General features: G+C 48.8%; 1 protein-coding gene across 2 annotated transcripts in view; it reads right to left on the bottom strand.

Annotated features, from left to right (window-relative positions):
- UPF1 (UPF1 RNA helicase and ATPase) overlaps positions 1 to 22,298 on the bottom strand; it is a 35,593-nt gene extending 13,295 nt beyond the window's left edge. The window contains exons 1-14 of one of the 2 annotated variants that reach the window (XM_053585722.1): positions 21,809 to 22,298; positions 10,450 to 10,589; positions 8,562 to 8,651; positions 6,106 to 6,273; positions 5,488 to 5,668; positions 4,797 to 4,958; positions 4,088 to 4,205; positions 3,846 to 3,944; positions 2,213 to 2,321; positions 1,800 to 1,959; positions 1,593 to 1,711; positions 1,040 to 1,204; positions 846 to 960; positions 95 to 238 (exon numbers count right to left, since the gene is read on the bottom strand). In XM_053585722.1, coding sequence (XP_053441697.1) covers positions 95 to 238; positions 846 to 960; positions 1,040 to 1,204; positions 1,593 to 1,711; positions 1,800 to 1,959; positions 2,213 to 2,321; positions 3,846 to 3,944; positions 4,088 to 4,205; positions 4,797 to 4,958; positions 5,488 to 5,668; positions 6,106 to 6,273; positions 8,562 to 8,651; positions 10,450 to 10,589; positions 21,809 to 22,039 — 2,001 coding nt within the window. In that variant the 5' untranslated portion in view covers positions 22,040 to 22,298. The remainder of the gene's footprint in view (positions 1 to 94; positions 239 to 845; positions 961 to 1,039; positions 1,205 to 1,592; positions 1,712 to 1,799; positions 1,960 to 2,212; positions 2,322 to 3,845; positions 3,945 to 4,087; positions 4,206 to 4,796; positions 4,959 to 5,487; positions 5,669 to 6,105; positions 6,274 to 8,561; positions 8,652 to 10,449; positions 10,590 to 21,808) is intronic. The other variant, XM_053585723.1, reaches the window with a different exon arrangement.
- Positions 22,299 to 24,914: the final 2,616 nt, after the last annotated feature.

Genomic DNA, 24,914 nt, shown 5'->3' with positions numbered 1-24,914 from the left:
CGCCCTACTCACTGAGCCACAGGCGCCACCCGAGCATTAAGAATCTTACACAATGGTTCTCAAACAAGATTTTGGTGGAGGTGTGGGAACCCACCTGCTTGGCACCAAGGACCACAGGAACCATGCACTCCGGCTCTGTGGCCTGGGTGCTTTCGTCAATTAAAATGGAGCGGAACTGCATCTTGGCAAGTCTTGGGTCACCAGCACCCACACACGTGCAACAGATGACATCTGCATTCTGAGAAAGGGAGTGCATAGGCATCAGGATACCTGCACTGTACACATGGGATGTGATACTGGAAGTGTTCCATTTCTTGCTCTCCCCAACAATCATTAAAAACACTGCCCCTTGCAGATAAGATACATGGTCTATGATGTAGTAACCATTAACTTCTAAGGTCTTAAATAGTCGTGCTTCATGGAAGGTAACCACCTCTGGGCATGGAAAGGGTTCCATCCCTCATGATAATCTCTAAGGGGCAGTGCTGAGTTGGTAAATTCCTCAGGCTGAAATTCCAATTTTGCTTAGCTGGTTATGAAAGAGCAGTGAGTGAGCGTTCCAGACCCACCTCTGGCATGTGGACCAACTTCAGGGAGTCCAGCAGCAGGAACACTGGTAGGGAGCAGAAACTACTTGCCAGTAGAAGTACTGTGCATCCTAGGTCCCTAACTGTGCAAGTGAGCACAAGAAGGCAGAGGAAGGGGCTGTCCAAGTTTACCTCTCAACAGCAAAGCAACAAACCCACCCGAAGGAGCTACTGTAGGCAGAACAGACTCATACAGGTGCTTTGGCCCAAACAAACAAATCAGCCCACAGGCTGTGCAGTGGATAGCAAGGTACTCACCATGAGCAGCTCCCTCTCAGCGGTGCGCTTCAGGGCCCGGTACCGCTTCTCATCAGCAGATGACAGCTCCCCGGTCTCGTCCTTCAGCTGCTGCAGCTTCTGCAGCTCAGGCATGCTGGAAGCACACGCAGGTCAGCAGGGTGACGAGCTCTACACACGCCGTCCACAGGGGCTCAGGACGACTGGACACCCACCTGTCCATGTTCCTGATCTGGTTATGCAGGGCCAGGAAGGACACTGGGGAGTCGATGGCCTCACGGCTCTTGGCACAGAGGCGCACAACCTTTAGCCCCGTCTGGTGGATCTTCTCTGTCAGCTGATCCACAGCAATGTTGCTTGGAGCACAGACAAGCACAGGCCTAGAACACCACTCAGCTCAGTGTTTGCCCAAGAAAAACTCAGCAAACACCAATAAGCCAAGACTGTCTCTTTTCACTGGCAATGAAGACACAACACTGAGGGATCTTGGACCTGGACAGCCCAGAGATTCCTGTCCCCCACCCAGTTCCACCCACTAAAGACAAAACGAAATGCTTTCATAGTTCTGAGTTAAACGACAGCGCAACAGACTCAAGATCACCTAAGCATTGTCCTTCAGGACAGTAGCTCGATCTGACACAAGTAATGTGAGAGACACAACAGGCTCTCCTCCATGTGACACACCCAAAAAACCCAGCCAACAGGCTTTCATCTCACCACTTCAAACCCCTCCCTCCATCTCCATGCATGGGCTGTGCCCAGCCCTACCCGTTGCCTTGCCGAGCCAGGTGATAGACAATGGTGGCTGATGTCACTGTCTTCCCCGTGCCTGGCGGGCCCTGGATCAGGCTCAGTGGCCTCTGCAGCACAGTCTTCACAGCGTAAACCTTCAAATAAAAGCAGCTGTTAGGGGTGGCCATGACTCACTCCATGGACATGCAGGAGAGGCCCTGCCAACCTGAGGACAGTGAGCACCTGAGAGTGGTTGAGGTCGGGGAGCCCTTGTGCTGTGAAGCGCTTCGGCAGCTGACACTTAATGATCACATCCTCCACCTCATGGCCCAGCAATTTGTGGTAGATATAGCCAGACACAGAGGTTTCATCCACAGCAAACGTTTTCAATGCACTCTGCATCCTGTAAGGATAGCTCAGGGTAAGTGACACACATTACAACAACCCCTGTCACTGGTGTCCTGAGTTCACAAAGCTGAACCTGATCATGTTCCTGATCTGGTTATGCACGGCCAGGAAGGACACTGGGGGGTCGATGGCCAGTGAACCCACTTCACTGTGATGGGGTAATTCATAAAGATGCCACAGGGCAGGAGACAATGACCTGAGAAGATCAGATGACCACAAATAAAGACAGCAGCAGTGGGTAGACGTACCTGTCAAATGAGGTTGACTTCCACACAAAATCCACCTGGAAATTGTGAGTCACCTCCACAGGTGCACCAACACTGCTCCGAAGTTCAATAGCAATCTCATCACCATAATCTGTGCGCTCAGTTAAGTTTGCATCCTTGTCAAAAGCCAGGCTGACTGTTCCAAGGAGCCCTTGGTACACGGTTTTTAAATAGCATCTATCTGGTTACTTAGGGGACCCCTCCTCTGTGCCTAAAGCTGAAAATGCACAGAACACATAACCCGAGAAGAGGGGGAAAGCGTCCTTGCTGACAGATTCTGCTCAAAGCCAGCTCCTAGGTACCTCGCTGCTACTCTCAGAACCACCTCCTAGTCTCTCACTTTTGCCCTTCTTAGGGATGCAGAGGGCAGAAGTGAGGCCATTACCCCTCACCAGCTTGGACTCCAGCTTCCAACTATAAGCTTGTCCAAATGTGGCCAGCAGAGGCTTGGGTGCAGAGCTCAGAGCATCCCAGCCTCAGCCAGAGCTGTGTTTTATCAGTTTTATACAAACAGTGCATCCTCTGAATACAACCAAAAACAGGGCTGAGACAATAAGCAAGCAACCTGCCCTGGGCACACCCTCAGGCCAGTGGGCAACACCCTTCCACCCCAAGACCAATGAGCCCTAGAGACAAAGGCAGACAGTGGGTGTAGGGGACAACACCCCCCATTCTCAAGGCCACTGCTGGGTCATCAGCCACCAGCACTACCAGATAGGAAGCCCCAAGATGGACCTGCCAGTGTCTCCTCCCACAGCATCTCCCCTACCCTAGGCTTCTGACTACACCTGTGCCTTCCAGATGCTGCAAGATTCCCACCCAGCAAGTATGCTGGATCACTCTGAGATCACAGAACATGGGAATAAATGTACACTCAGAGCATCTGCATGCGATGGCAGGCTTCTAGAATCTCATAGCATCAGCTCCTAGGTAAAGCTCTTCTTTAGAGCCAACTTAACCTTAAGAGGCCCAGCACAGTGGCTCATACCTATAATCCCAGCACTTTGGGAGGAAGGAGGAGGATCTTGAAGTCAAAGAGCTGGAGGCCAGCTTAATCAAGAGTAAGACCCCAACTCTACAAGAATGAGAAAAATTACATGGAGGTGGCGTGCACCTATAATCCCAGCTACTCAGGAGGCTGAAGCAGAAGGACCACTTGAGCCCAGGAATTTGAGGTTGCAGTGAGCTGTGGTGACACCACTGCACTCCAAACTGGGCAACAAGAATGAGACTCCACCAAAAACAAAAAACCCTCAAGAGTCAAACCAGAGGCCCTCTCCAAGAGCAGTATCTACTTCCCAATGAGAGCTTGTACACACTGGAAGGCATAAAAGTACAGAGAGGGGAGGAGAAGCCAGCTGTCACAGGCACAAGAGACATCACCAGTGTTGACATGCCACCTTTCCCCACCAATATTAAGGACCTGTGGTTTTCCTAAAAGCAGTGAAAGGTTGTGTCAATCAACACCTGCCATAAAGCATGAGATTCTGGCACAGCCACAACCATGAACTTCACAGTGGTGCTGCCGCTATTCACCTGACATCAAGGGAGCCTCTCAAACCCCTGACCTTCCTCTCTCACTAGCCCAGCCTTGCCTTCTTCACACAAAGGATACTATCAGGGACTTTGATGACGTGGCCAATCCCCTTCCACAGGGGCGCAAGGTCCCCTTTGTACCGCAGGCATATCTCATCTCCCTGCATGAGCCGCATATCTTCCAGTGAAAAGAAAGAGTCAGTGGTTAATACATGTTGCGGCTTCCATTATGAAGAGTTCAAATTAAAGGACACTTTACAAGGGCAAAACTAGAAATTTTATGCTACTTATGGTCACAAATATTTTAAAACTTAAAATCACCTCTTAACCAAATTATGACTAAATCCTCATTACCAGAGTCAGTCTTGGGCAAAGTGAAGTAGGCGATTCTCTTCTTGTTAAGGCCCAGGTCCCACCTGACCGTGATGTTATCTTGAGTCTGAGCACATGAAAAACAAGAGCCCTGGTTAGCCTTCAGCACAGACACGGGCCTGGACTCCACGTGTCTGGGTCTCTACAAGGCATGAGCACTATTGGGACCCGCCGCCATGAAGCCGGGACGCTATTAGTAGGACCTGACAGCCTCAAACGCCACTGAAAGCAATTTAGGAAAAGAAGCAGTTAAGAATCCCCAGAACCCACACAGGCCAGTCCCTGCTGGAAACTCTACAGCGCATGACAGGAGACCTCTGCATGGGCCACAGAAAGCCAGCTGGCTGCAGGAGTAAGAGAAGGGAGGATGATGTTACAAGGTTGTTTCCTCAACACATTCTTCATGGAGACCAGGCACAAGGTCTAACTCTGGTAGCTGTGGCAAAGCTGTGGACTGGGAGGAACTTTTGTTGGATTTAAAAATAGAAAATACTCTGTTCCAAGGGCCAGGTCACCAACTCAGGAACCACTCCACTGCCTAGCCCATGTCAGCTTCCATAACCTAAAGAAAAAATGGTCCTTCCCAAACCTTAGGAGAGATGCTTTGTTAAGCCAGAGCACAGACCACACCATGTCCCCCCTGCACGTGCCCCATCACCTGTGACTCCTTTAGTTTCTTGTCATAGTCAGCCTCCAGCTTGACCAGGGGCCCAAATATGTTCTGGTACTGGTAGGCGTCCTCGTACCGCAGGAGGACATGCTGCGGTTCCTCATCTACCCCGGGCTTCTCCAGATCCTCCAGGGTAGCCGAAGGGTTTTCCTAGAAGACAAGAACACCAGCACCATGCTCATCTTCATTTTCACCTACATGCAAATGAACAAGAGAAGGACAGAGCACTCACAGTGCTTCTTACAACAGGTGATTCATTCAGTTTTTGTTTTTTTTTTTTATTAGAGACAGAGTCTCACTGTACCGCCCTCCGGTAGAGTGCCATGACGTCACACAGCTCACAGCAACCTTCAGCTCTTGGGCTTCTGTGATTCTCTTGCCTCAGCCTCACGAGCAGCTAGGACTACAGGCGCCCGCCACAACACCCGGCTATTTTTTGGTTGCAGTTTGGCCAGGGCTGGGTTTGAACCTGCCACCCTCGGCATATGGAGCCAGTGCCCTACTCACTGAGCCACAGGCACCGCCCTCAGTTTTCGGTTTTAAGTACAGGCAAGTGCCTGAGGTACCCTGGGCCCACTCTAGAGGCAAGATGCAGAGGTTCACCTGAGTTATTTCCACAACCTTCCCCCACACCCCAGACTGGAATCGGTGCAGGCCTGCCTGCCCAGAAGACCCTTACCTTCCAGAGCTCCTCCAGCTTGTTGATCTGCTGTGCTGTGATCTGGCGTGCCCGCAGCTGCTCTTGCTCAGAAGGGATCTTCACCAGCCAGGACAGGAAGCAACGGTCCTGGATCAGTGGCTGCCACTGTGAGCTGTCCCAGTTGATGTCTTTGAGGCTACTCTGGCTGGCACAGGGCTGCCTGCCAAGTGGGGAGGGCCACTATGAGGACTGGTACCCCTCTTTGAGGCCCCAAGTGGAAAGGGTCCTCCCCAGTTGACTTTTCACCCTAATGGGCATACATCCCTACATTTTATTATGTGATCACATTACCTTTAAATTGTTAGTAATAAATTGTATCTCCCCATGCACTTGAGCTCTGAACTCTTAAAACTCAGAACAGACTTTGGTTTTACAGAATTGTTTTTATGATCTAACCAGAATACACCCCAAAAGAGTTACTCAGCACTCCCAACTCCCAAACAAAACCAAGTCCCAAACATTTTCATATCTCACCCCTCCCAGAAAAGATCTTTAAAGCAGAGTTCACTGGAGTTAGAGCTGTGGCTGGGCTATGGCTTGTGGGAAAATGGCTAGAGCTGAAAGGTTGCACCCAGGGGACATGTGAGGATCTCTCACCTGCATAGCAGCACCACTACAGAGTCAGCCTTGGCAGGGATGAAACCGAGGAGGAAGACATTGCGACAGCCACAGTTATAGCACTCCAGGACTGTCTCCCCTAGGGGCCCATCCTTGTGTAGAGTCACTTCTTTGCATTTTGCCCTCACAAGGTGATTTACAATGTGGCTGAAACCAGGAAATGATAAAGAGTTAACACCCAAAGTTTGGCTTTTCACCACTTCCAACTTTCAGGCCCCTGTTAAAAGTTCCGGTACCGTTCATGGTCCATTAGCAGAGGCGGTCACACCTCATCCATCTGGTACCCGTGGGGACCAGCCCTCTCCCCGCCCCCCAACTGGGTCCCCACTGAGCGCAAAAATCAATCCCAACTTTAACCACTTTCAAGGAAAACTTTCTTAACACAATTCACATGGTTCCTGTTTTCTTTTTTTTCTTTTTTTTAAGTTCCTGCTTTCTCAAATCCAGCTAATTTAATCTATTGCTGGGCAAGGGCTGTGCTGGGGCTAGTGATGTTTCCTGAAAGGCCACCTCATTGCCATCTCTGCTGTTTCTTCCAAAGCCACTTCTCAGAGGCCCCATGCCTACTTCCAGGAGCAACAGCCCCTCCTAATTTGCTGCAGGCCAGGAAACCTGATAACCAGACATATTAGAAACCTAAAAACAGTAAAAAAAATAAATAAATAAATAAAAAAATACTGAGCCAGGGCTCTGGGCTACTCTACAGAAGCGAAGGGCTGGTTCTGAAGCTGTGGCTGTCTCTTCTTCCTTGCGGCTCCATGGCCAGCACACCGCTCATCTAACACGCGCCAGCTGCCACACTCTGCCCACACCAGGCCAGCCACATACAGGAACCCATCCACCTTATCCAACTGGGACGCCTAATAGCCCTATTCTCCCTTCAGGCTTTCCTAGTGTCTCCAGCAACTCTGAACCTGACCATTGGTTGCTGTGGTTGGGCAAACACCCCAAACACGTTCTGCTGGGCCTCCGAGCCTTCCTCACTGTGCTCTCTCTGTTCCCTTCCAAAAAACCCTCCCGTGTTCAAAACTTTATCTCAGAAGCCAACCTTCCAACCCTCTCTCACCACCACAAAGCTCATGGGATTACCAAACCAACTGTGGCCCCTCTCCAACGCCCCCAACTCCTCTTTGGAGCAGTTGCCACTGGGCATTTAACCAGAATCAACGGTTTCCTGTTGTCTTTCTGCGCCTACCTCACCCTATCACGCGCGATGCTCCCTGAAGGCAAGCGGCTGCTTCGTCACCTTTCCCACTGGGGCCTTGCACAGAACACGCAGGGGTGCTTGGCTTGAGCCTGTTTTTTCTCGGAGGCCCTTTTGCTCACTTCCCTGTTCTTGGCTGTGCTGACCGGAAGCTGGGGTTGCCAGCTAAGAGTAGTTTTATTTAGTTGCTTTTCCTGCACGAGAGGAACTAATGCAAACACAGCAACACTTAAATTACCCAGAGTATTCTGAAAAGAGGACACGAATGTCTTTTGGTTACTCAGAAGATACTTTTCTTTTAAAACCTGTTAAAAAAAATCAGCCCCTTTCTTGCCTTGCTCAGAACACAACACCTCAAGTTACTAACTCACATATGCCACAAGATCTGACCACCCTGTCTGTGTCCCTCCATGACCCACATCTGCAGAAGGCACAGAAAGGTGGAGGTAGAAATAAGCTACTACAGGCTTTTGTCACTTTCATTCTCTAAAACATGAACCTCAGAAAAAGATTCCACTTCTTTGTTGGAAGCTTTAAGCTCTGCCTGGCAGGCCTCTGCTTTGGTTGTCCCCAGCAGTGGAGTAAACCATCCACAGGTTCACGGCAGCCCAGAGGGGGAACCGCCAGCACAGCACCCCCAGGATGGAAGCCCCTCCACTTGGGCAAGACAAATGGACTCCCTCCTGGAATTCAAGCACCACTGGTCTTGTCCCAAACACAAGATGAGGGACCCAATCACAGTTGATGATGATCAACAGCAGGACGGGAAGCCCCATGCCGACAGTCAAGTGAACTTAATTTAATCCAATTGATTAGGGATCTGGCCCGAATTAGCCTCAAGAAGGCTCAGAAGAAGTCAGGCCAGAGTAAGCCTTCTCAGAAACTTGCTCCCCTGGATGCCTGTTACTGCCTTGGGAACATCCTCCCGTTAATGAAGATCAACAGGCATGCTAGGAGCTCATCTTGCAGAAAAAGAGAAGTAAAAACTGGGAATGAGAATTAAACCAACCCTACTTGCATAATAAAAAGAACCACAGAGAATAAATCAAGGGTAAATACATTAAGGCATTCACACACCACCATCTGTTTCAAGTTAAACCAGTCAGAGAAGGAAAAAAACCAGGTTTGTTAGCGTGATTTTATATTGTGCTTTGCTTCAACATTTCCATAATTTACACACAAATCTGAGCACACTACTGATTAAAGACACATGCATGGTTTGATTATCTACCTGCCAGAAGTATTTCCACGTCCATTACAGAACCACTTCTTGCTGGTGTTACAGTAAACCACGCAAGCAGGATCATGTATTCCACAGTAACTAAAAAAAAACAAAACATCAACAGTTAAAAAAGTTGGAATTGCTCTCTGGTTTTAATTTGGCAGGATGTAAAATTCTTTCCTCTTACAACATTTTTAAGTTTTTCATTAGACACATACTCAAACCCAACAATCCCAATAACCAAATCAAACCAGTTAACCAAGGCTTCCCAATCCTGAGGCCATAGGGAAAGGGTTGGGTGTGTGGTGAGGGGCTCTTTGAGGGACAGCCTGGATGAGCAACAAAGATATTTCCAGGGACAGAACCCCCAAGAGATGCCAAGAGAGCTGTCCAAGGGGGCCTCATACTCCCAAGGCCATTGTAGTCCCTCTCTTTTGGCCTGACATTTCAGGGGCCCTGACTTTCATGATGCTATAGCCACAGTGAACTACAGGCTCCAGCAGAGGGCACCGTGCTACAGGGGAACTCAGCTGACTCTGTGATAAAGGCACTGCTCTCTGGCCCCATGCAGGCAGCATCTCACGGGATGCTCACCCTCAGCCCTGGTTTTCTGCAAATCGACACACCAGTATCAAAACCCTAACTCCCTGAAGTTCTGCTTTTTTGAAGAGCCAAGATGCTGTCCTAAACCAGAATGTGCTTCAGCCAAGAACCCTCTGCCCTCCCTCATACCACAGAGAGGGCCTAGGGATAGGAAGGACCCTTAGGACCCTCCCCAACCCTCAAAGCCTGGGAACAGTAGGGAGAACAAGGGGCTGAACAGCTGAACTCCCTGCAGCTCCAGCAGGACTTTATAGGCAACTGTGTGACACGAGCACAATTATACAAGTTCGAACATTTGTAAATTAGCACAATAAAAGAGCCAAAATAAAGTAAAAAGCATCACCCCACAAAGTGGGGAGAACTGCCCTGTGTTCCAGAAAGCTGAGCAGGAAAGGGCCATGAGAAAAGACCTTGGCCGGCACCGATTAGGGAGGCAGAGCAGGCTAAGTCAAGGCCTAGGTCCCATGCTGCCTTGACTGGCTGGCTGCCCTGAGCAAAATCATTTCACCCTTCTGGTCTTAATTTCCTCACAAGTGCATAACAAAAAAGCAAGAATAGGGCGGCGCCTGTGGCTCAGTCGGTGGGGCGCTGGCCCCATATACCGAGGGTGGTGGGTTCAAACCCGGCCCCAGCCAAATTGCAACCAAAAAATAGCCGGGCGTTGTGGCCGGCACCTGTAGTCCCAGCTACTCGGGAGCCTGAGGCAAGAGAATCGCTTGAGCCCAGGAGTTGGAGGTTGTTGTGAGCTGTGTGAGGCCACGGCACTCTACCGAGGGCCATGGGGTGAGACTCTGTCTCTACAAAAAAAAAAAAAAAAAAAGCAAGAATAAACTCAACCATAAGGGACAAGATATGAGAATTCCAAATTTGGCCAACATACAGGTCTATACACTATATATTCACTCCCAATTTTCCAGGCATGGTGAAGGCATCAGGGAGCCAGACCCATCACAGAACCCTAGGGCAATCCCTCCATGAGAGAATCTCAGCTGCTCTGTTTCCCCCTAACCCCAAACACTTCACCCAATGTGATCAGTTCTTTCTAATGAGAGAGGAAGCAGGTACCAGGCAATGACCCAGGGCCTGGGGCCAGAGGAAAGGGCACCTCTCCCCACTAGGTGAATGAATGGGCATTGGAGGGTGCTGAGCCCATCCTCCCCACTGGTAACAGGGACCATGTGGGCAAGAATGCTAAGCAACTTCCTTACTCACAAGGACAAGGACACCATGAATCAGAGTCAGCGCAAGGATACTGCCCACCCTAGGAAGAGAATGTCCTCACTTGTCAGCTTACCTGCAGGCATGTATGGGGAGGTCCTTTGTGTAATAGGTGTCTTCTTCATCTTCTTCAAAGTTCAATTCAGCCAACAACTGGCTGGTCTTAGCCACACTGTCATCCACAGCCCCATTCTGCAGGATGCCCTCAGGTCCAACCTACAATGGAATGATAGTGTCACCCAAGTAAAACCACTGCTCTGGATATTAAGCAGGAGCACATGGTTTCTCCCCCAAAAAAGCAACCTCCTGTGATGTGCTGGTCAGCTTGCTTCTTTGAGAAAGTTCCCATGTTCTGATTAGTTTTTTTCATACAATCTTCTTCCCTATCAAATCTACCTGACTTAAAACAGGGTACTGGTGGCCTATGACACCCATCCCCACGACTGCATATCCAGTCTAACCCCCAGTTGGCCACAGAGCCACACCCATGGCTCATAATCAGGATGCTAAGAAAACATTTTGTGAACGAGGACCACCAACAACCAAATGACTTTAACGACCAATGGCAGTGCACCCAAGGGACAGGCGAGGACTACAGTGAAAGGCTCATCAACTGCTCAAAGTAAAGGCTGCCTTCGCTGGAGGCGTGGAATATTCTCCAGCATGCCCCCCATAGGCCATTTAACCCCAACATAAGCCTGGGTCAAGCAGCAGGAGCCTTACGTGGTGACTAAACACAGAGGTGGCACACAAAGGACCAGGGAGACCTTAAGGGAGCCTCCAGGGCAAGTGTCAGGTCTCTCTAATCTGAAAGAGGGGACCAGACACCTGTCCACCCCTCACAGAGCCCCTGCCACCAGGGCTGTGGACCAAGAACAAAAAAGACAAACTAACCAAGGAACCTTGTCCAGCACCTCCCAGCATTCCATTCTCAGTCACAGAATCCCCCCATAACCCATCATCCCAGCAGTCTTGAAGCGCCAACTGTACAAAGCCTTAGGACAGAGGTTCTCAACAAGGGCCAGCACCCCCTTCGGGGTATTCTGGACAACATAAAAGTGTGTTTGGGTCAGTAAGAACACCTGTCTAACTGTGCCCAGCTTAGACTGGAACTCCTTTTCAGTGTGTGACACCACTTGAAAAGTTTTTTCAGGAAGGCAATTATAGGTTAATTGCTAGAAGACTGTATACTTCACTTTGAAGAAAAAAATTCTTTTGTAAGAAATAAAAACCAAAATCAACTTTTGAATTTTAACATGAAGAGTACTCCCTCAGTACCTCTTTGTGAATCCCTGCTCTTTTTGTAAATTGTAGTAAAATACACAAGATAAAATTCACTTATTTAATTGTCTTGCTCTGTCACCCAATCTGCAGTGCAGTGGCGGGTGCCTGTAGTCCCAGCTACTTGAGAGGCTGAGACAAAGGATCACTTGACCCCAAGAGTTTGAAGTTGCTGTGAGTTATGATACCACAGCACTCTATTGGAGCAAGAAAGTGAAACTCTGTCTCACAAAGGAAAAAAAAGGAAATTCAAAATTACCCCCAACTGAGGGGCATAAAGTCTTATGACTACAGACTTTTTTTTTTTTTTTTTTTTTTGAGACAGAGTCTCAAGCTGTCACCCTGGGTAGAATGCCATGGTGTCACGGCTTGCAGCAATCTCAAACTCTTGGGCTTAAACGATTCTCTTGCCACAGCCTCCCAAGTAGCTGGGGCTATAGACGCCTACCACACTGCCCAGCTATTTTTTGGTTGTAGTTGTCATTACTGTTTGGCAGGCCAGGGCTGGATTTGAACCTGCCAGCTCTGGTGTATGTAGCTGGCACCCTAGCCACTGCGCTACAGGCGCTGAGCCAAGACTGCAGACTTTTTTACTCCAACCCTCAGTCTCTGCATTTGTTAGTCACTCCCCCTACCTACAAAGTCACTCATCATTTATTCTCTTATGCCAAGGTTTAAATAAAAAAAGAGAGGCTAGGAAGTCACCATCCCTCCAGGGCTCTGAGCCCTCCCAAAGGAGGGGACTGCCAGAACTGGCCACAAGCTGGAATGGATTCCTGCCCTGGTTATTTCCCTCAACTCTTTTTTAGAGGCAAGGTCTCTCTCTTGCTCAGGCTGGTCTCAAACTCTTGAGCTCAAGCAATCCATCCGCCTCGGCCTAGAGAGTCTTCAACTCTTTGGAAAATTCCAAACTTACAGAAAATACACACCCATACCTCTTTCACCTGGACACCCTGCATCACAACCCACCACACATTCCCCCTCACTCTGCACACACGCACTTCATTTTCCTGACCTGCTTCAGAGCTGCAGGCCCCAGGACAAGGGCTCTTTCCACACCCTCACAAGATGAGCAAGCTCTTGTGCCAGTGCTTAGGACCTCACCTGGCCATCACACTGCTGGCTAATACAGATACATGCACAGTCCCAATGTCCTAATAACCTTATTTATCCTTTTTAAAAAAATCCAAGACACAGTTTAACAACTGCACATGATTTCTGGCATCTCTTTCACCTTCTTTAATCTACTAGTTTGAACCACATAAAATCACCGGCATATGAACCATTTCTGATCTATAGAGAAGGCTACTCCCCATGGTCCCACCCAATGGAGACCCCGGGTTATGCTTTCCATGGTTTTTTGTTGTTGTTGTTGTTGTTTGTTTTGAGACAGTCTCACTATGTCACCCTCAGTAAAGGGCTCTGGCATCACAGCTCACAACAACCTCAAACTCTTGGGCTTAAGTGTTTCTCTTGCCTCAGCCACCCATCCATGTTTCTCCTTAAGAAAAAGGAAGCCCCTCCCTCCTCACCTCTCGTCTGTAGTCCCACCTACTCAGGAGGCTGAGGCAGGAGAATCGCCTAATCCCAGGAGCTGGAGGATGCTGTGAGCTGTATGCCACAGCACTCCATCGAGGGTGACAGAGTGAGACTCTGTCTCTAAAAAAAAAGAACAGGGCCTGCAGACACAGCAATCATCCCAACACTGGACTGTGACAAGGTCTGAGGGAAGAATCTGGTTGTGAAAAGAATCTAATTGTCCCTATGTTTTGGAGAATCCTGAAAAACCATTGTCCGTGTTATTCGTCTGACACTAGCATTGCAGCAATGAAGGAGAGATGCCTCCTTTTTGTTTCTAGAAACATCACATTTTCTAGGTCAAAATGGTCAAGAACTGCCAATTCACATGGATTGACCTCAGAAGTGAGGGTGAAAAGACCCATGGAACTGGCTTTAAATACACATCATCAAAAACAAACAAAAGCACATGGGCAAGAAAAAACAAACAAGAGGAAAGGAAAACTTTCACTTCCTATTAAACCAAGGAAAGCAATACACAGGGTTTGCTTTCTCTTCTCGTATATTAAAGAACCTGTCCTAAGTGTTCTACACAAAAGATGACGTCGTGTACCCAGAATCTGCATTCATTATGTGGACCCATATATAATGGAAAGGAGATGAGGACAGACACTGACAGCATCACCCTGACAGCACACCTTCTCCACTAGCCACCCTGGGCCTTCTCCACCTCACTCTGCAAGGAGCTGATACTTCAGGGAGGTGCCATCCTTGGTTGTGGCAAGAGTTATCCAGAGCCCAGAAAGTAACGTCCTAACAGAAGTCCACATGATCCCTGAGAAGCCCAGTTCAGTCACCCAGCTTTCAAACTGCTACTCAACCAACACAAGTAAAAGGCATAAGGAGCACACACCTGTAGTTCCAGCTACTTAGCAGACTAAAGCAGGACTGCTTGAGCTAGGAACTAGAGTCCAATCTGGGCAACACAGTGAGACCCCATCTCTTTCTTTCCTTTTTTTTTTTTGGAGTCAGAGTCTCACTGTTGCCAGGCTAGAGTGCCATAGCATCAGCCTAGCTCAGAGCAACCTCAAACTCTTGACTTCAGGTGATCCTCCTGCCTCAGTCTCCTAAATAGCTAAGACTACAAACACCTGCCACAATGCCCAATTAGTTTTTTCTCTTTTTAGTAGAGATGTGGTCTCACTCTTATTCAGGTTGGTCTCCAACTCCTGAGCTCAAGGGATCCTCCCACCTTGACCTCCCAGAGTGCTAGGATTATAGGCATGACCACCACACCTAGCCCCATTTTATTAACAAAAAAAGGCACAAGGAGGGCGGCACCTGTGGCTCAAAGGTGTAGGGCCGCCGGCCCCATGTGCTGGAGGTGGCGGGTTCAAACCCAGCCCCAGCCAAAAACTGAAAAAAAAAAAAAAAAAAAAAAAAAAAAAGAGGGGCCACAAGGATCTGTTGCCAGCCCTTGGGTCCAAGGACTCAGCAGGCCTGAGAGGCAGAATTCTGTTCTCAGAGTAAACCTCCTCCAGCAAAAGGAGTCCTAAGCCATAAGCCATCCATGAATATCACTAGTGACCTGGCCTAGACTGAATGCCAGTCACCCTCCCGCCCCAAGGCCAGCTGATCACTATGGCCCTCCTTTGCTAGGCTGGACTGTCCTGACCACCATGACAACACCCCCACTATGGTGACAACCACAAACTGCCTTCAGTAGTAAAGTGTTCCCCAGAACATGCCCCTTCCAGCTTTAGTGCATGCTGCTCTAGGGGACTTCTCTCCTCAAAAGGCCCTCAAGGCCCTCCCTCTAAGGGCACTGCCACCACTCCCAACAGGGAGCCCTCCCAGCCTGGGAGATGTGGATCCTGGTGAAACCACAGGCAGGAGCTCAGGCCTGCTCTAGTCTGTGACGCCTTGTGAGGAAAACTGGGGGCATCAGTGCCATGGGTTCAGTACTTACCGTGTGGACTGGAAGGGGACACTTGGTATTCAGGCAGTTCCCACAAGGCACATGCATTCACACATGTACACACAGCCTTGACAGTGTCCCCTACCTCAGTTCCTTTCATTTATGGGGTTGTCCAACCTCAGACACCCTGCCCAATCTTTCAACCATGGTCCATCCCCTGGCTAAGAGGATTCCATGATAGGTTATCAGATCTTAATAAAGCAATGAGAAAAGTGTTGGCTGGATTGAGAGGGAACTTTGATTTTTAGTTACTGCTGGTACAGTATTAAGTATTATTTCCCCAACAATCATGCAGCATCTGGGTTAAGAAACTGAGACAAAAGTATAAGTCGATTCACATATTCACCACTAGCTGTAAAGTGTCCGCTGCCTTTTTGCATAATCACTGGGATGCTGGGAGAGTCATTATATGGAAGCAACCCTGGGAAGTCTGATGACACCTGCCAGCACTCCTCCAGGTTAGTAGCATCTTATCTCTAAAGTTCATTTGTTTTCCAAGATGACAGCTGGACTACCCAAGCATTTGCAAAACCAAAATGGACAAAGTCACATGCAAATTTTAAACATCGTTTTTAGAAACCAAGAATTGTATAGAGTTCACTGGTTCTGGTCTTATGACTATAAGCTTAGCTAGCAAGACAAGATAGTCTGTCTACCTGGATAGTCAAGGATGGGCCACTGTAGTCCTCTGTGAACTCTGAAGGCAAGCAAGACTCAGGCTTTAAAGATGAGGTGGCAACTTTTTTTTTTTTTTTTTTTTGAGATAAAGTCTCACTCTGTCGCCCTGGGTAGAGGGCCGTGGCATCATAGCTCATAGCAACCTCAAACTCTTAGGCTCAAGCCATCCTTCTGCCTCACCCTCCCAAGTAGCTGGAACTATAGGCACCTGCCACAACCCTCCCACTCCAGCTAGTTTTTCTATTTTTATTAGGGACAGGATCTTGCTCAGGCTGGTCTTGAACTCCTGAGCCTAGGCAATCTACCTGCCTCAGCTTCCCAGAATGTTAGGATTACAGGTGTTATCCACTGTCCCCAGCCAAAGTGGCAACTTTCTATCCTAAATATTTTAAAAAAATTTTTTGGGGGGTAGAGACAGAGCCTCACTTTATTGCCCTTGGTAGAGTGCCATGGCATCACCCAGCTCACAGCAACCTCCAACTCCTGGGCTTAGGTGATTCTCTTGCCTCCGCCTCCTGAGTAGCTGGGACACCAGGCGCCCACCACAACACCCGGCTATTTTTTTGTTGTAATTTGGCCTGGGCTGAGTTTGAACCCGCCACCCTTGGTATATGGGGCCAGTGCCAAACCCACTGAGCCATAGGCACTGCCCTCTATCCTAAATACTTTACAACTAAGAAAAGGAAAAGAAAGCCTAAATTTGCAAACTCTGGACTAGCACTAGAGAGGAAACACATGAAAAGCCTGGCAGGCGGGAGGAGAGTTAAGGCTGGAGTAACAGCTCAGCAAAGAGCTTTTCCCAAATGTTGTCCCTTATGATCAAGAAAAATGGTATTTAGGCCAGGTACAGTGTCTCATACCTGTAATCCTACCACTCTGGGAGGCCAAGACAGGTGGACTGCTTGAGCTCAGAAGTTTGAGACCAGTATGAATGAGCAGGAACCAGACCCTGTCTCTACTAAAAGTAGAAAAAGTAGCCAGGCATCATGGTAGGCACCTATAGTCCCAGCTACTTGAGAGACTGAGGAAAGAGGTTAATTTGAGCCCAAGAGTTTGAGGTTGCTGTGAGCTATGATGATGTCACAACAATACCCAGGGCGACAGAGTAAGACTATTTCAAAAAAAAAAAAAAAAAAAGGCAGTACCGTAGCTCAGTGGGTAGGGCACTAGCCACATACATAGGGGCTGGCAGGTTCGAACCTGGCCTGAGCCAGCTAAACAACAACTGCAACAAAAAATAGCCAGGCATTGGCAGACACCTGTATTCCCAGCTGCTTGGGAGGCTGAGTCAAGAGAATTGCTTAAGCCCAGGAGTTGAAGGTTGCAGTGAGCTGTGATGCCACAGCACTCTACCCAGGGTGACAGCTTGAGAGACAGTGTCTTCAAAAAAAAAAAAAATAGAAAAGAAAGACGGCAATTTTCCTAAGAAAACAACTCTTGCACTCAAGTAAAATCCCAGCTGTGCTATTCCGAGTGGAGAGGGAGGGAACATGCTTGCAGCACAGGCCTGATGTGAGGATGAAGGCATGAAGTGGAACCAGGACCCCACAAATTCCAAGCAGCATCTACAAGGTCTCCTGGAGCACCTGCACAAAAAACACTTGCAGGGACAGCGCCTGTGGCTCAAAGGAGTAGGGCGCCGGCCCCATATGCCAGAGGTGGCGGGTTCGAACCCAGCCCCGGCCAAAAACTGCAAACCCCCCCCCCAAAAAAAACACTTGCATTTCTGCCTAAAAGGACAGTACCCATATGCAAATCTCAACATCTGCTGAGGTGAGTTGAGCTAAGAAAAGTTAACCAAACCAACAGGCATCCATTTTTTTCTAAGTGGTTGTCCATACTACTTTGGACTTTGGAGGCTGCTGTCAATATTTAGTGTAGTCCTACATATGGACATATAGTGGTATTTCGTTTTTTTTTTTTTTTTTTGTGGTTTTTGGCCGAGGCTGGGTTTGAACCCACCACCTCCAGCATATGGGACTGGCGCCCTATCCCTCTGAGCCACAGGCGCCGCCCCATATAGTGGTATTTCTATGTGGTTTTGAACAGTTTCATTGAGACGTAACTGATATACCATAAACAGTGTATATTTAAAGTATGTCATTTTTAGAAACTGACATACATCAACGTATGTGAAATATTTCAGCAAGACAGACTAAAAAGTTTGTTAACACCAGCTATTGGCTCAGCGCCTGTAGCACAGTGGTTACAACGCCAGCCACCAGCTATTGGCTCAGCGCACTGTAGCACAGTGGTTACAACGCCGGGCGGGTTTGAACCCAGCCTGGGCCAGCTAAACAATGACAACTGCAACAAGAAATAGCCAAGCATTGTGGCAGACGCCTGTAGTCCCAGCTGCTTGGGAGGCTGAGGCAAGAGAATCGCTTAAGCCCAAGACTTTGAGGTTGCTGTGAGCTGTGACACCACGGCACTCTACCAAGGGTGACACAGTAAGACGCCATCTCAAAAAAAAAAACAAAAAACGCCAACTACTAAACAAAGGACTTCTGAAATTACCTTTTGCTGTCCTGGGAGTAGGGAGGGCCCAGGAAAGGGTCAGATACTCACAAAGAAAACTGTCCCTTCATCTTAGAAATGCTTGGCAGGGCTGTGTTGGTGTTTCATCCCATGATTTCAAGGGCTTTGATAAGTATCAGTTTCATTTCATAAACAAGAAAAGGAATGTTATTTGAACCAGCTGAGTGCATCAAGAGTCACCCCTGCTGCCATTCTCCCACCCTAGCTGGGACATTCTGCCTATAAACAGACTTTAAGGGAACCTCAACTGTGTAAAACTGACACTGGCAGGGCTGGTATTAAATGATGGCACAGCAGCAGGCTAGCAGTTCCTGAAAGGGTTAAACCCAGAGTGAACGTGCAACTCAGCAATTTCACTATAAACTACACGCACACAGAAACATGTACACATGTTCGAAGCAGCACTATTCACAATAATCAAGAGGAAAAATTATCCAATGTTCATTTATAGATGAGGAAATAAAATGTGGTCCATGTACAAAACAGACTATTACTTAGCAATAAAAAGGAAGCAGTGATCCATGCTGCAACAGATTATGCTACATGAAAGAAGTCAGACACAAAACGCCACATATCCTATGATTCCATTCATGTTAAATATCCAAACAGGCAAATCCATATAGTCAGAAACCAGATTAGTGGCTGCCAACGGCTGGGGGAAGTAAATTAAAGTAGTGAGGGAAGAGGTATAGGGTTTCTTTGGGAGTAATAAAAATGTTCTGAAGTGAATCGTGGTGAAGGCTGCACAACTCTGAATGTTGTACCACTGAACTGTACATTTTAAATGGGTCAATATTATGGCTCAGTATGTGAATACCACTTCAACAAAGCTGTTAAATGGGTCAATTTTGTGGTTCAGTATGCGAACACCACTTCAACAAAGCTGTTAACTCAGCCTTAACCCCCCACCCTGGCTACACTTAAAAATTGACATCCACTCCTTCATTAAGATAAGATGAAAAGGGAGAGCCTGGGCATAGTGGCTCATGCCTGTAATCCTAGCACTTTGGGAGGCTGAGGAGGGTGGAATGCTTGAGCTCACGAGTTCGACAGCAGCCTGAGCAAGAGCGAGACTCTGTCTCTACCAAAAATAGAAAAAACTGAGGCAAGAGGATCACTTGAGCCCAAGAGTTGGAGGTTTCTGTGAGCCATGATGCCACAGCACTCTACCCAGGGTAACTGTCTCGAAAAAAAGATGAAAAGGGAGAATGAGATTCTGAATAATTTGGAGAGCCCCCATCTTTCAGACAGTTACATAGCCAACTCCTGAGGACAAACAAGTGTGGGGAATATTCCCAAGTACCTTAGGCAGCCAATGTCACCAACAGGCACAGGAGATAACCTTTTTCTATTTTCTCTTCTACTGAAACTTTTCTGCCCTAAATTCTGTCTTCCTCTTCTCTGATCCCAAATACAAGTCCAAACCTAGGTTGCAGGTGGGTGGGTCATCAGAGTCAATTAAAAAGTTAACTAAGAACAAGCCCTCAGATGTCATCACTCAAATGATCTCAACTAATTTTAATGTTCTCCTTTTGTACAACCCAGTGTTCAGGTGCGAGAAAATTGATTGCTTTAACTGAAAGAGGACACACCCTACGATTAATGGCAAACAAAGAACAAAAGCAGAACTCAAAGCTGCCTCAGGTTTGCTGCTTTATGTTGGCTACAGATAAAGGATTCACAAGAAAAACAAAATACCTTTCACAACTCTCCCACCCCCAGCTGCCCCTGATACCACCTAGAAAGATCTTTACCTGTAGCCTTCCCGATATGCTGGACAACACTGTAACACTATCTAGTCATTTCACACACAAATCCTGATTTTCCTTATGTTTAAAAATACCGAAAATATAACTGCCACCCCCATTTTACAGCTGCCAAAGCCGAGAAGTATACAGAATATGAAAACTACAAGGAGGTTGGGCCGGGCTCACTTCTCCAAATTCCCCTCTCCCTACCTCCACCTTCACCAAATGTAAACAAAACGAGGAAAAAAAAAAAAACAAAAAAACCTTACTTGCCCACCTGTTCTTCCCATGCTCCACCCATCACGCAGGCCTTCTATTTTAAGGAATCTGGGGTTAGAATGAGTCAAATGTTTCTTGCTTTCATTGGGGGCTAAAAGAAAGTTCAAGTGGGTGGTCTACCCACGGGAGTGACTCAACCACCCAGCACATAAGCCCCCCCCCCCACAAGAACAGGGTCTGTGCTCAGTCTGGTTAAGCAAAAGGTGGTTCCCCCAGCACCAGAACCCAAGCATGTGACAAAGGACACCTGTGACAAAATGAGCCTCCTAACTCCTCCCTGGCACAGCATTCAGGAAAATAAATCTGAGGGAAGTGCGAAGCACAAAGTGAGCCTCCAGTGTTAGCAATCTAAGATCCAAAGGATGATGGCAACATTCCACAGGACCTGGCCAGCCCCCTTTCCCACCCTAGGCAGAAACCCAGGTCCAGGAAGTGTATGCTAGGTCCCTCTCACAACCCAAACTCCAATTTAAAATACCTAAGTAACCTTCACTGAACATCCACATCATTAAAAACAGAAGTTTCCAATGTAGCAGACCCATTTATTTAAAATCCACTATCACTGCCCCACTAGAAGAACAAAACTCAAGCCCAACTTTTCCAAGGCAGGGCTATGGAGTTATGTAACAAGCCGGTTTCAGCAACAAGCAATGCAAGAAGGAAAAACGCAACCTACTTATTGAATAATCTTAACAGCCAGCGAGTGTGTGGTTCTCCACGGAGGGAAAAATTCCTCTCTGCTCAGGGATTCTCAACCCTCTGCTAGCCATACTGCCCGGGCCGGGAGAAAACTTGAACCCACAGCTCGGTCAAGGTAAACTGGGGCTGGGGGCGCCCAGATGGCTGTAACCATAGTGTGACCGGGTGGCCAGACCAGCCAGAGGGGAGACAGGGCTGGTCACCCCAGAGAGGACCAGAGACAAACCTAGAGCAGGTCACCCTGGACACGCCCAAAAAGAGACTGAGGGCAGGTCATCTAAGCTCTGGCCTGAACAAGACCCACAACAAGCGGTAGGGGAAACTAGGGGCAGACCACTGGAGCCGGCAGAAGACCAGTGCATGTCAGCCTGATCCCGCCTGGAATGGAGGAACCAAAGTAGATCAGCTGAGATCCAGCAGAACAGTGGGAACCGGGATAAGTTACTCCAGGCCGGGCCGGTTGGGGGCCACGAAGCAGGTCAGCACGGGCCCAGTCAGGCAAACCTAGCCAGAGTAAAAGAAGTGGTACAAGTCAGCTTAGACACAACCAGAGTAGTGGGGGGTAGGGGAAAGCAGGCTGACGGGAAAAGAGCCCGACGGGAGAGGGGGATCCGAGGCAGGTCGGCCCAGGCCAGGCCTGAGGGGGGAGCTGGGGTAGGTCCTAGGCGCCAAGGCCCGGCCCGGGCTTCCGGCGCCGCCATGTGCCGCCCGCTCACCTGCGCGTCGAGCTGTCCCGCCGCAGCGCCTGCTCCCGCGCCGCCCGGGCCTCCAGCGCCTCCACCTCCAGGGCCGCCCGGGCCGCCGGGGGGAGTCTGAGTCTGGCTAGGGAGGGTAAAGTCGGTGAACTCGAACTCGGAGCCCTGAGTATCGGCGCCAAGCAGCTCGGCCTCCTCAGTGTCCAGGAAAGTGAGGGTCTGCGAACTGGGCCCGTACGCCTCCACGCTCATGGTGCCGCCAGGTAGGGCCCTCACGCCGGTTCCGCGCAGCACTCGAGACCGCCGCTGAAGCGAGGCCTAGGCCGCAGGCCTCGGGTCGCCGCCGCCGCCGCCCCAGCGAGCCCGGGCTGGACTGAAATGCCCGCTTTGACACGGGCTGGACAGAGAATCACCACAGCCGAGCCGCTGCCGCCGTTGCCGAGCCCCTCCGCCGCCGCTGTTCCCCTCAAAGTTGCCCGCCGCTCACAGGCCCAGGCAGGAACCGCCGACGCCGCCGTACGCGTGCGCGAGCCCGGCGCAGGTGCGCGTGCGCGAGCCCGACGCCGGCCACCAACCGCGCCGGGACGCCCGGAATCTAGGCAGCCGATGAGCCGACGCGCACTGCGCACGCGCGGGGGCCAAACTTCCAACCGTCGTTGCGGCCGCTGAAAGGCTCCGTCCCGCCCCAACCGCTGTTTAGTGACGCCCGGCCCCCTGGGCCAGGCGGATGCGGTGGTCTGAGCATGCTGGGACCGGGACGGTGTTTCAAGTTAATTTATACTAACTGAATGCCCTACATAGGTGGTTTTGGAACACCCGGTTGGAAAGGCCGGGCGGGGGTGGTTCATTCCCGCCCCCGAGAGAAGCTTTTTAGGCCTCCGTTTCCCTGTTTGTAAGATGGGATGCCTAGAACATAGGAGATGCTCCATGTTTATTGGTACAGTGAAACAATTGGGACACATGCTCCGTGGTGAAATCCAGATCCGACCACTTACAGACTGTGAGACTTTGTTTTTTTGATTTGTTCGTTCTAATTTTGTTTTTGGAGACAGGGTCTCACTGTGTTGCCCACAGCACAGCAACCTCAAACTCTTGGGCTCAAGCTATTCTCTTGCCTCAGCCTCCCCAGTAGTAGCTAGGGCTCCAGGTGCCCACCCCAACCTCCAGCTAGTTTTTTAATTTTTTTCTTCTATTTTTAGTAGAGACGAGGCCTCCTCTTGCTCAGGCTGGTCTCAGACTCCTGAGTTCAAGCAATCCGCCTGCCTCAGCCTCCCAAGAGTGCTGGGATTACAGCCATAGGCCACTTCGCGACCCTCGTCCGCCAGGCTGTGACTTTGGACAAGTGACTTGACCTCTCCGAATCAAAGGTTTTCTCTACCTTTAAGGTGGGCTAAGGAATAAATGAGCTTCTATTCATTCCCTTAGTTATTAAGTCTTGAAAAAGGAAAGCTCCATGAGGACAAGGAGTTGACCTTGTTCATCACTGTCTTCCCCATGCAATGCACACTAGATGCTCACTAAAAAGTTTTCAGAGACTTTAAGATCAGCTCCTGGTTTATGAGCCTTAATCTCCTAATCCCGGGGCTCAGCTTCTTTTGTAAAGTGTCTTGGAAAACTTTCTCCACTCCCTTTCTGTCCCAAGATTCTGGGGCTCTGTAAATACTTTGAAGTCATCTGAAAGGATTCTTGGATTGCACGTTGAGCTGTTAAATTCCCAATCTTGCCATGGTTTCTCATTTTCCAGTTTTCTTAAAGAGGTTTTTTTTCTTTCTCCACATGTTTGGGGGGCTTCTGTGCACTAAACTGTGGGAATATAGAAAATGAATAAAATTAGGTCCCCCTCTCCAGGAAGATAGAGTTTAAGGAGAAATTCTGACAAGACAACAGGTAACTTTCAATAAAGTAAAAAGCTCTCTGTAATTCTCTGCAGAAAAATTGCAGATCAATGTGGTAACACCTATCAGAGTTTTAATTGCGTACCCCTTCCCTACTTTGATGCAACAACTTCAAGTCTATGATTCTTCTTATACTTCCTATATACACCCACATTTGCAAAACAACATTGTGGATAGTACACTAGAACATATTGATTTAATGCAAAATAAATTGGTAATCAGCTCGGCACCTGTGGCTCAAGTGGCTAAGGTGCCAGCCACATACACCTGAGCTGGCAGGTTTGAATCCAGCTTGGGCCCGCCAAACAACGATGGCTGCAACCAAAAAACAGCCCGGCGTTCTGTTAGGCACCTGTAGTCCCAGCTACTTGGGAGATAGAGGCAGGAGAATCTCTTGAGCCCAGGAGTTGGAGGTTGCTGTGAGCTGTGATGCCATAGCACTCTACCCAGGGTGACAACTTGAGGCTCTGTCTCAAAAAAAAAAATGTTGGTAATGGAGGAATTGAACAAACATCAGAAATTACATTAAATGTAAATAGATAAACTCCCCCCTTAAGAGGAAGTGTTGTCAGAAAGAATTTTTTAAGAAAACAAAACAAGGGCAGTGCCTGTGGCTCAGTAAGTAGGGCGCCAGCTCTATATATGGAGGGTGGTGGGTTCAAACCCAGCCCTGGCCAAACTGCAACAAAAAAATAGCCGGACGTTGTGGCAGGTGCCTGTGGTCCCAGCTATTCAGGAGGCTAAGGCAAGAGAATCGCCTAAACCCAGGAGTTGGAGGTTGCTGTGAGCTGTGATGCCATGGCTCTCTACCGAGGGTGATAAAGTGAGACTGTCTCTACAAAAAAAAAAAGAAAGAAAACAAAACAAGAATCCAACTATATACTGTATTAAAGGTAATTTACATTACCTTCAAAAACATAAATAGGTTAAAAGTAAATGAGTAAGACAGTGTTGTGGTTCATGCCTATAATCCTAGCACTCTGGCAGGCCAGGGCAGGATGATTGAGTTAGGCCAGAGGTTTGAGGTTGCAGTGAGATATGGTGATAACACTGCACTGTAGCCTGGATGAGAGCGCAAGACCTGGTCTCAGGAAAAAAAAACAAAAAGAAAGTAAATGAGGCTCAGGGCTCATTGAGCTCAGTAGTTCAGTGGTTAGGGTGCCAGGCACATGCACCAGGGCTGGTGGGTTCGAACCCAGCCTAGGCCTCCTAAACAACAGTGACAACAACAA

The sequence above is a fragment of the Nycticebus coucang genome, chromosome 3 (genome assembly GCF_027406575.1).
Source record: "Nycticebus coucang isolate mNycCou1 chromosome 3, mNycCou1.pri, whole genome shotgun sequence".
In the NCBI taxonomy this organism is placed as follows: domain Eukaryota; kingdom Metazoa; phylum Chordata; class Mammalia; order Primates; family Lorisidae; genus Nycticebus; species Nycticebus coucang.
Note: the sequence above shows the minus strand (reverse complement) of the source record. Positions and strands in the feature narration are given on the sequence as shown.